Source organism: Lycium barbarum, chromosome 12, assembly GCF_019175385.1.
Source record: "Lycium barbarum isolate Lr01 chromosome 12, ASM1917538v2, whole genome shotgun sequence".
Lineage (NCBI taxonomy): Eukaryota > Viridiplantae > Streptophyta > Magnoliopsida > Solanales > Solanaceae > Lycium > Lycium barbarum.
In genome coordinates this window covers 101,963,925-101,974,648 of record NC_083348.1, presented here as the reverse complement: position 1 = coordinate 101,974,648, position 10,724 = coordinate 101,963,925, and the positions used below count along the sequence as shown (strand labels likewise).

At 36.0% G+C, this 10,724-nt stretch overlaps 2 protein-coding genes across 5 annotated transcripts; both read right to left on the bottom strand.

Annotated features, from left to right (window-relative positions):
* Positions 1–2,519: 2,519 nt before the first annotated feature.
* On the bottom strand, positions 2,520–6,723 carry LOC132621710 (uncharacterized). Of its 3 annotated transcripts, XM_060336064.1 has the most exons (8): positions 5,668–5,972; positions 5,524–5,592; positions 5,341–5,418; positions 4,714–4,831; positions 4,464–4,582; positions 3,593–3,779; positions 3,310–3,453; positions 2,520–3,193 (listed from the first exon to the last, which is right to left on the bottom strand). In XM_060336064.1, exons 1-8 carry the CDS (start codon positions 5,715–5,717, stop codon positions 2,903–2,905), a joined length of 1,056 nt encoding a protein of 351 aa, XP_060192047.1. In that variant the 5' UTR covers positions 5,718–5,972; the 3' UTR covers positions 2,520–2,902. The 3 variants fall into 3 exon arrangements, with proteins under 3 accessions (XP_060192047.1, XP_060192049.1, XP_060192048.1); XM_060336066.1 differs by lacking the exons at positions 5,524–5,592; positions 5,668–5,972 and adding an exon at positions 6,004–6,723; XM_060336065.1 differs by lacking the exon at positions 5,524–5,592 and having other exon boundaries at positions 5,668–5,970.
* Positions 6,724–6,859: 136 nt separating this feature from the next.
* LOC132621709 (uncharacterized) lies at positions 6,860–10,724 on the bottom strand. 2 transcript variants are annotated; one of them, XM_060336062.1, is made up of 7 exons: positions 10,337–10,724; positions 9,787–9,881; positions 8,887–9,004; positions 8,637–8,755; positions 7,745–7,931; positions 7,462–7,605; positions 6,860–7,350 (listed from the first exon to the last, which is right to left on the bottom strand). In XM_060336062.1, exons 1-7 carry the CDS (start codon positions 10,640–10,642, stop codon positions 7,060–7,062), a joined length of 1,260 nt encoding a protein of 419 aa, XP_060192045.1. In that variant the 5' UTR covers positions 10,643–10,724; the 3' UTR covers positions 6,860–7,059. The 2 variants fall into 2 exon arrangements, with proteins under 2 accessions (XP_060192045.1, XP_060192046.1); XM_060336063.1 differs by lacking the exon at positions 10,337–10,724 and adding an exon at positions 9,987–10,120.

The window sequence follows — 10,724 nt, the reverse complement described above, 5'->3', positions numbered from 1 at the left end:
AAGTTCGCCAAATGTTAACACGTTTAGTCTTCGACAAAATATTCATCGAACTCTGTTTGTTAGATTTGACGAGAACTATGAAAAAATTAGCGAGAACTCACATTTGGGTGTACACATTACTAAAGAAAAGACCAAATACCTCAGGATAAAACTGACGGATATCAGTCGGTTATAGGAAAAACCTACAGACTTGATAATGTCAGAAAATAGTGTCTCGGAACACAAAGATCGACGGATTCTGTCGATTAAAAACGAGGTAGTTTATCAGCTAAGTAAAACACACCAGACCTTAGAAATAAATTAGAAATAGCAGAAACTACAAAAATTATCACTACTAAAAACAAGCGAAAAAACGATGGATAAAATCGAAGGACACTATTTTTTAATTTTTTTTAGCTTTTATTATTTTTTACGAAAACCAACGAACGTCCGTCGGTTATTTTCAAGGAAAATGCGCAGAAACTTTTTTTTTTTTTTTTTAAAGAATCACTATGATGGAAGATTTTTTTCTTCGGGTTTTCAGTAAAAATGAGTCTAGTGTATTTTACTTAGCCGATGGATTTCATCGGTTTTAATCGACAGAGTCCGTCGGTCTTTGTGTTCCGAGACACTATTTTCTGACATTATCAAGTCTGTAAGTTTTTTCTCTGTTTTTTTCTATAACCGACTGATGTCCGTCGGTTTTATCCTGAGGTATTTGGCCTTTTCTTTAGTAATGCGTACACCCAAATGTGAGTTCTCGCTAATTTTTTCATAGTTCTCGTCAAATCTAACAAACAGAGTTCGATGAATATTTTGTCGAAAACTAAACGTGTTAACATTTGGCGAACTTAAAGGACCAAAACTGTTAAGTGCATACTTAAGGGACTATTTTTAACCAACCCTCATAGTTGAGGGACCATTTTTGTTAACTTGTGGCAAACTTAAAGGACCAAAACCGTTAAGTGCATAGTTAAGGGACTATTTTGAACCTACTCTCATAGTTAAGAGATCATTTATGTCCTTTTCTTTCAAATTACCGAGCAATGTAAGATCTTTGAAATGCTATATGAAGGATGCAACATTAGTGAACTTCCCAAATTTATGTTATTTAAATCTGTTATAACTCAAATTTTGCCAAGTAAGAAAAGGGGAAAAAATTGATTGAGAAATGCATTAAGTAATCCTAGGAGTTGTTCGCTAGATTAGGGGGAAAGTCCATAAATTAGAAACTGAAGGTACAGCCGTACAGCCAATTGATTGTTAATATATGCAGTACAATATTACTAGTGTATTTCCAAATTCCAAGTTGCCAATAGACGGATAAGAATGCTAGGCTAGTGGCAAAAATGGGTCCAAATAAAGAGTACTACACATGTACACCAGTGGATATAAAAATGAATTGTTTACCTACCAGCTGCCACTTGGGAGAAGTGGATACCTCCACTATTTTACTAACTTCGCAATCTAGCTAAGAAATTATCTTTAAATATTGATACTTTAAATATAAATTTTTTATACGGAAAATCTTAGTATCTTGATTTCTTAAACTTTCACTTTGTTGATTAGAATTTGATTTTTTCCTTTTCATATGATGATTTGATTCCTCACCTTATAATCTCTTGCCCCCTACCTCTATGTATAATAAAAATTTGAGAAAATAACACACAGATACAATGTCTTTGTCAAAAGTTACTTGTAATAAGTTTTTTAAGTAACCTGATAGTTAAAAAGAATTACAGTGTATAAAAGTTTAACACAACAAGATAAATAAATATAACAAAGCAAATGATAACTAATTGGGGAGTAAACATTGGAAATTAATCAATAAGAGAATCAGCTGATTCAAAAGACAATCTGGGATATGAAATTATGAATATCATGAAATTCCTTGAAAAGGAATAAATTTATTTCTCTGAAAAAATTGGAAACAAAAAAGAAAAATATGTCGGCTATAATCAACTTCAGGCCAGTTCAGGGTACACATGCGTAATTTCTGGCCCCTGCATAAGCATCTCATAAAGAAGCCAAAAAGGTGCAAGCTAGTTGCATTTCCAGAGAATTGAAGTCATATTTTGTCCTTTAGCTACTACAATAACTCAATAAGGCTTTGTTTTTGACAAGAGGCAAGTTGCCACTTGCCAACTTGAGTGATTGACCATCAACACACCTTTCAATTTGAATTCTCAATCAAGAGGATCAATCAATCGACACGTCAAATCTAGTCAATGTCTTTGGCATTCTTTGGCCTTTGCTAGTTGCTACCCCAATGAAGTTCAAATGAAAATTCTTAAGCTTAGACAAGTGGTAGCGTGGCCAGCGTATACCTAGGCCAAAAGCAAAGTTACCAAAACTAGAGTACAATCTTTTAAGCTCAGTGAACAAGGTCATCAACAGGGGGGAGGATGCAGGAGCTACATGATCTGAAGGAAGTTCAATTAAATTTTTATATTGGGCAAATGGGCAACAATATTTTTTGTATGAATATGTGTTGAGTCTAATTTTCTTGACACAAGGAAAAGCATCTAGTAACATAAAAGTTTAAAAATTAATTTAGATTGCAAATTAGACTCTGAGGTGTGACATACTTGATAATTTTCAAATGGTGAATGCAATTCTTCGTAGTCCAAGAGGCAATGGAATTCACTACGAACAACAATCCCCACCCCCGCACAAAATTTCTAAAGGTTTTCATTTTGAGACTTGGCTAGGGGCATTCTATATACATTTTGTGGAACATCTATTAGCACCAACCAAATAATATTGTGATACAATTACTCTATCTTCCGTTGGATATTCTATATGTAGCTGCAATTGATACTGCGATACTACAACAACAATAGTGATTGTACCCAGGAAAATGATTCATGCATGAGCAAAATGTGGTGCCAGAAGCAGCTCGCTTTGAATCAGGAAAAACAACTCAGACTTTGGACTCAATGAAATATGTAGATGAAACAGCCAGGCCCTCTACATCATAAGTACGAATAAGTCTTTGTCTCTTGCCAGGCGATTCAAGCCAACAAAACTCAAGATGAAATGCTGTGGATTCTTGCACATTCGTAGCCACATCAGATGGGCATCCCATGTAAATTCCCCCAGGCAATAAAGTAAGCTGGAAACCACCATCAAATGTCACTAGGTTTTTGGACATGGTACCAGTCCAATGTACATTCGTTGTGATATTAGTGGCACCAGAAGTAGACGTGATCTCCTTGAAATAAGAAGAAAATTGAAGGAAATAAATTAGCAGCCAAAAGCTAAGAGCAAAGATATTCATTTCAGAACCTAAGGTAAAAATGGAATAACCAAAGCAAGGAGCTACCAAACCTGAACTAGTTTGCCGTCCATGTTCATTTCAAGAACAGCAGTTGTATCTGCTTCAGTAATTGTTCCTCCATAAACACCAGTACGCGTTGTTCGTGAATGACCTTTCCAAGTTCCAAGATGAGGCAGAATTCTTTCCGAATCCTCCTACAAGATGATCAGAGAATGCAACGGCTACGCATAAAAACAATCATTTCGTTCTGGTAGCTAACATGTTGAATCAAACTATGTTTAGGTAGTCCAATGGAAGAGTAGAAGGGAACCCTTCCCCTTTAAGTAAAAGTACCTTGAAATTGTCAAAGGAGGGAGGAATGGCCTCTCCATTACCTCTTTCTTCAAGGAAAACTAGAATCATTTCCAGTATCCCGTTTGGGTCCATTATATGAAAGGCTCTCACTCGCCTATCTTTCTCCAGTGAATAAAGACAATTTTCACATACAATAGAAGGCCGTTTAGAGGGAAGCTTCAGATTTCTGTGAAGGAAAAGAAGTAATTATAGACTGATAGTAAGACATTCATAACCAGGAACCAAAAAATAAGACATAAAAGAAGGCTCAATTAGCCAATCACCAGAAGCCAGGGAAACTGTAGAAATTTTAGTAGTGGGGCAACATATCAATGGAAACAAGATTGTGCTAGTCTTGAAAACAAAGGAGCATTTTACTCTCTCGCGTACAAGTCGCCCCAACCCAATAACCGAGACCCACCACTATTTATTTGCTAGTGCCTAGTAAGATGATCTTTCAAATAATGATTAAAATTTTTGAGATCCCTTTACAGCACTTAATATATATTAAGTTTTGAACCAGTTACTGCTCTAATGAGAGGATTATTTTACATTTTAATTACCTTATTCCCTTTTGCATTTACTTAAATTCTTGAGATTCTTAGCATTAGTTTTTTGGTTTGCTTTTAGTATATGGCGAAAACTGAACATGTTTGAAAGCACAAAAGATAAAAACACCAATCGGAACACAAACGAGCCGAGGCAAAAACATTTAAGAGAAGTTTGAAGCAGCAACGTTCAGGCCATACTGTGTATAAATGCCAAACTGAAACTAGAAGCAAAATACATGCATAATTTCAACCACTAATTTCATAAGAACTGATATTTTAGCTTATCTATTGCATGACATCTCCACATCAGAAAAATTTACCTTGGTGATTCTTCTCCAATATCATCTTCACCTAGCACTCCCTGTCTTAAAACAGTCTCTAACATGCCAGCAGTCTGATATCTTAGGGCGTATGCCTTCTCCTTGGGGAAGAAGCCAATCTGCAAACTACTTTTAGTGGTACCTCAAATGCAATAAAATCTGAAAAGAAAAGGGAACTGCAGATAATAGTCTCAATTAAGTATGACCAGTGAGTGGATAAAAGTTAGTTCTCTGTCTTAGTGAAGCTCACCTGTTGATATTTGTCCACGGTAAACATGTTGGTCTCTTTGATTTTATATTCGAACCACTCCGGTTCATCATCGTCACCAGAAAATGAAGTGGTAGATGGAGGTTGTTTGATGTATAACCTAAAATATTTGAAGCCGGTTAGTCTACCAGTCTTCCAAACCATATAGTTGACAAACATTACAGTATCAGAGGTTATTGAGGATGCCCTAAACTAATGTCACTGTTAACTAATTTTATGCAGATGAAAAAGCAAACATCTTGAAAGTGAAGGGGCTTATTAATCAGAAAGCATGTGGGAATTTGGCCTTCCTAATAAATGCTCTTAATTTACTGTCTCAACGGAAGAATTTGAGCTTTGTGCTCCCAGACCCTACTTGCACCTACAGATATGCATGCACCGAATGAACAATTTCGCAGAATTCACAAACTGGATAATTCTCAAAGTTAGAATATATGTATTATATATAGTTTACACACAATAGTCATGGAAGAAGCTACAAAATTGTTAAGGATTGTTAATCTAAGTTCCAACGTAATTTTAATTTTCATCGGAAACATAGCTAGGTTGAGATACATTGAACTACTAGTAGCTTGTTAATAACCAGGAAGAATCAAACTAGGAGCTCACGTTTGTAATAAACTCATCAGTTCACCTTCACCGTAAGAGCTCACCGCGAGCTTCGTTGCAACTTTATGCATCAAATTGCTACAAAACAAATCAAACAGATGATGGAATCAAAGGCCACGTAACTTCAAGTAGAGGTGCATCCAGCCTAAAGATAGTCAATGCACGTTTCCAGCTCGAACTTACATGATTGGATATGAATATTTATCAAAAGAAATTACTCCCTTTGTTTCAATTTGTTTATTTGATTTTGACCTGACACGGAGTTTCAGAAAGTAAAAAGATTTGAATTCTTGCATTCTTAAACAAAAGATACTATGTTAAATGTACCAAAGTGTCTTTGATCTTGCGGTCTTAACATGCCACCTGGAAAGAGTCATTTTTTATACGGAAAATCTTAGTAGCTCAATTGATTGACTTCTTAAACTTTCACTTTGTTGATTAGGATTTGATTTTTTTTTCCTTTCCACATTTGATTCCTCACCTTATAATCTCCTGCCCCTTACCCCTATGTATAATAAAAATTTGAGAAAATAACACATATATACAATGTCTTTGTCAAAATTACTTGTAATAAGTTTTTTAAGTAACCTGATAGTTAAAAAGAATTATAGCGTATAGAAGTTTAACACAATAAGATAAATAAATATAACAAACAAATGATACCTAATTGGGGAGTAAACATTGGAAAATAATCAATAAGAGAATCAGCTGATTCAAAAGAAATCCTGGGATATGAAATTTTGAATATCATGAAATTCCTTGAAAAAGAATTACTAGTGCAAATTTATTTCCCTGAAAAAATTGGAAACAAAAAAGAAAAAAATGTCGGCTATAACAAACTTCAGGCCAGTTCAGGGTACACATGCGTAAACATCTGGCCCCTGCATATAAGTATCTCATAAAGAAGCCAAAAAGGTGCAAGCTAGTTGCATGTCCAGAGAATTAAAGTCATATTTTGTCCTTTAGCTACTACAATAACTCAATAAGGCTTTGTTTTTGACAAGAGGCAAGTTGCCACTTGCCAACTTGAGTGATTGACCATCAACGCACCTTTCAGTTTGAAGTCTCAATCAAGAGGATCAAATCAATCGACAAGTCAAATCTAGTCCAGGTCTTTGGCATTCTTTGGCCTTTGCTACCCCAATGAAGTTCAAATGAAAATTCTTAAGCTTAGATAAGTGGTAGCGTGGCCAGAGTAGCTAGGCCAAAAGTAAAGTCACCAAAACTGAGTACAATCTTTTAAAACCAGTGAAGGAAGTTCGATTAAATTTTTATATTGGGCAAAAGGGTAAAAATATCTATTGGATGAATCTGTGTTGTCTAATGTTCTCGACACAAGGAAAGCATCTAGTCTAGTGAGAAAGCTAACTTAAAAGTTAAAACTTATTTCAGATTGCAAGTTAGACTCTGAGGTGTGACATACTTGATAATTTTCAAATGGTGAATGCAATTCACTGCGAACATCCCCTCCCTCCACCGGTAGTTCTAAAGGTTTTCATTTGAGACTTGGCCAGGGGCATTCTACATACATTTTGTGGAACATCTATTAGCACCAACCAAATAAAAATGTGATACAATTACTCTTATCTTCCGTTGGATCTTTTATATGTAGATGCAATTGATACTACTACAACAATGGTGATTGTACACAGGAAAATGATTCATGCAGGAGCAAAATGTGGTGCCAGAAGCAGCTCTCTTTGAATGAGGAAAAACAACTCAGACTTTGGACTCAATGAAATATGTAGATGAAACAGCAAGGCCTTCTACATCATACGTGCGAATAAGTCTCTGTCTCTTGCCAGGCGATTCAAGCCAACAAAACTCAAGATGAAATGCTGTGGATTCTTGCACATTCTTGGCCACATCAGATGGGCATCCCATGTAAATTCCCCCAGGCAACAAAGTAAGCTGGAAACCACCATCAAATGTCACTATGTTTTTGGACATGGTACCGGTCCAATGTACATTTGTTGTAATATTAGTGGCACCAGAAGTAGACGTGATATCCTTGAAATGAGAAGAAAATTAAAGGAAATAAATTAGCAGCCAAAAGCTAAGACCAAAGATATTCATTTCAGAGCCTAAGAATGGAATAACCAAAGCAAGGAGCTAACAAACCTGAACTAGTTTGCCGTCCTTGTTCATTTCAAGAATAGCAGTTGTATCTGCTTCAGTAATTGTTCCTCCATAAACACCAGTACGCGTTGTTCGTGAATGACCTTTCCAAGTTCCAAGATGAGGCAGAATTCTTTCCGAATCCTCCTACAAGATGATCATAGAATGCAACGGCTAGATATAAAAACAATCATTTCGTTCTGGTAACTAACATATTGAATCAAACTATGTTTGAGCAGTCCAATGGAAGAGTAGAAGGGAACCCTTCCCCTTTAAGTAAAAGTACCTTGAAATTGTCAAAGGAGGGAGGAATGACCTCTCCATTACCTCTTTCTTCAAGGAAAACTAGAATCATTTCCAGTATCCCGTTTGGGTCCATTATATGAAAGGCTCTCACTCGCCTATCTTTCTCCAGTGAATAAAGACAATTTTCACATACAATAGAAGGCCGTTTAGAGGGAAGCTTCAGATTTCTGTGAAGGAAAAGAAGTAATTATAGACTGATAGTAAGACATTCATAGCCAGGAACCAAAAGATAAGATATAAAAGAAGGCTCAAGCACCGAAGGCTGCGTCAATGGCTCAAGCCATTTTAAAACATAAAAGAAGACCGCAATTAGCCAATCACCAGAAGCCAAGGAAACTGTAGAAATTTTAGTAGTGGGGCAACATATCAATGGAAACAAGATTGTGCTATTCTTGAAAACAAAGGAGCATTTTACTCTCTCGCTTACAAGTCGTCCCAACCCAATAACCTAGATCCACCACTATTTATTTGCTAGTAGGATGATCTTTCAACTAATGATTAAAATTTTAGATCTTTAGAACCAATTACTGCTCTAATGAGAGGATTATTTTACATTTTAATTACCTTATTCCCTTTTGCATTTACTTAATTTCTTGAGATTCTTAGCGTTAACTTTTTGGTTTGCTTTTAGTATATGGTGAAAACTGAATATGTTTGAAAGCACAAGAGATAAAAACACCGATCGGAACACAAACGAGCCGAGGCAAAAACATTTAAGAGAAGTTTGAAGCAGCAACGTTCAGGCCATACCGTGTATAAATGCCAAACTGAAACTAGAAGCAAAATACATGCATAATTTCAACCACTAATTTCAGAAGAACTGATATTTTAGCTTATCTATTGCATGACATCTCCACATCAGAAAAAGTTACCTTGGTGATTCTTCTCCAATATCATCTTCACCTAGCACTCCCTGTCTTAAAACAGTCTCTAACATGCCAGCAGTCTGATATCTTAGGGCGTATGCCTTCTCCTTGGGGAAGAAGCCAATCTGCAAACTACTTTTAGTGGTACCTCAAATGCAATAAAATCTGAAAAGAAAAGGGAACTGCAGATAATAGTCTCAATTAAGTATGACCAGTGAGTGGATAAAAGTTAGTTCTCTGTCTTAGTGAAGCTCACCTGTTGATATTTGTCCACGGTAAACATGTTGGTCTCTTTGATTTTGTATTCGAACCACTCCGGTTCATCATCGTCACCAGAAAATGAAGTGGTAGATGGAGGTTGTTTGATGTATAACCTAAAATATTTGAAGCCTGTTAGTCTACCAGTCTTCCAAACCATATAGTTGACAAACATTACAGTATCAGAGGTTATTGAGGATGCCCTAAACTAATGTCACTGTTAACTAATTTTATGCAGATGAAAAAGCAAACATCTTGAAAGTGAAGGGACTCATTAATCAGAAAGCATGTGGGAATTTGGCCTTCCTAATAAATGCTCTTAATTTACTGTATCAACGGAAGAATTTGAGGTTTGTGCTCCCAGAACCTACTTGCACCTACAGATATGCATGCACCGAATGAACAATTTCGCAGAATTCACAAACAAGAGAAGACAAAGGCACGTGGATTTCCAGATACTAAAGTTCAGCTACATACCATTTAACCATAACCATATAACATGAAGTGTAAGCATTGTAATTTCTATGGTATTCAGGAACTCCAAAAAAAAAAAAAACTCCTCGATCCCAATGATTTAACTTTACCTTAATCTCAAAGAGTAGGAATGTTTTTACTTTGGATGACCAACGAGTACCTTTTTTTGTTTTATTTTATTTTTTGGGTCAAATGCTAACTACATAAGTTCAAAAGAACAAAACTGGATAATTCTCAAAGTTAGAATATATGTAATATATATAGTTTACACACAATAGTCATGGAAGAAGCTACAAAATTGTTAAGGATTGTTAATCTAAGTTCCAACGTAATTTTAATTTTCATCGGAAACATAGCTAGGTTGAGATACATTGAACTACTAGTAGCTTGTTAATAACAAGGAAGAATCAAACTAGGAGCTCACGTTTGTAATAAACTCATCAGTTCACCTTCACCGTAAGAGCTCACCGCGAGCTTCGTTGCAATTTTATGCATCAAATTGCCATGACCATCAAATTGCTACAAAACAAATCAAACAGATGATGGAATCAAAGGCCACGTAACTTCAAGTAGAGGTGCATCCAGCCTAAAGATAGTCAATGCACGTTTCCAGCTCGAACTTACATGATTGGATATGAATATTTATCAAAAGAAATTACTCCCTCTGTTTCAATTTGTTTATTTGATTTTGACCTGACACGAAGGAAAGTAAAAAGATTTGAATTCTTGTATTCTTAAATAAAAGATATGTTAAATGTGACAAAGTGCGAAAGTTGGACTTAAAGAGTCGTAAAAAACAAATTCTTTCCTTTTTTTTAAACGGACTAAAAAGAAAAGTAAGAAAAATAAATTGAAACGTAAAAGTCACACATATACATGTATTTTATCCTCAAATTTTTGAAAGCTACACATATACTATTATATAAGCAGTGCATTCACTGAAAGAGAGAACGAGGAAGGTAGTTGATGCTGACATGGAAAGAGCCGGTCCAGTTGCCCAAATTGAGGCGAATAAAACGTTGAAGAGCGTCGATACTCATTGGAAGTTCCATTGCATTCCGATCACCTTGGACCACCGTACCATTGGCACCGGAGCATGACGGTGGTTTCCTAGACTGGTACTTGGGAGTCCGGAATTGGACCAGTTTCTTATTCCATGAATTTAGGTTTATCTTTCGTGTATTGGACGAAGGGAGTGAAGAAGTGGGAGGCACAAAAATGGCAGACATAGCCGTTGTCATGGAGGGAATTGGGACGCTTCTCCCAGGTAGTGCCGCCATATCTGAATTATCTTATCCCATTCTCTAGGAAACTAGCCCCTCTTCTTAGTACCCGACCCGATCGAATCAAATCGCTCTCCGT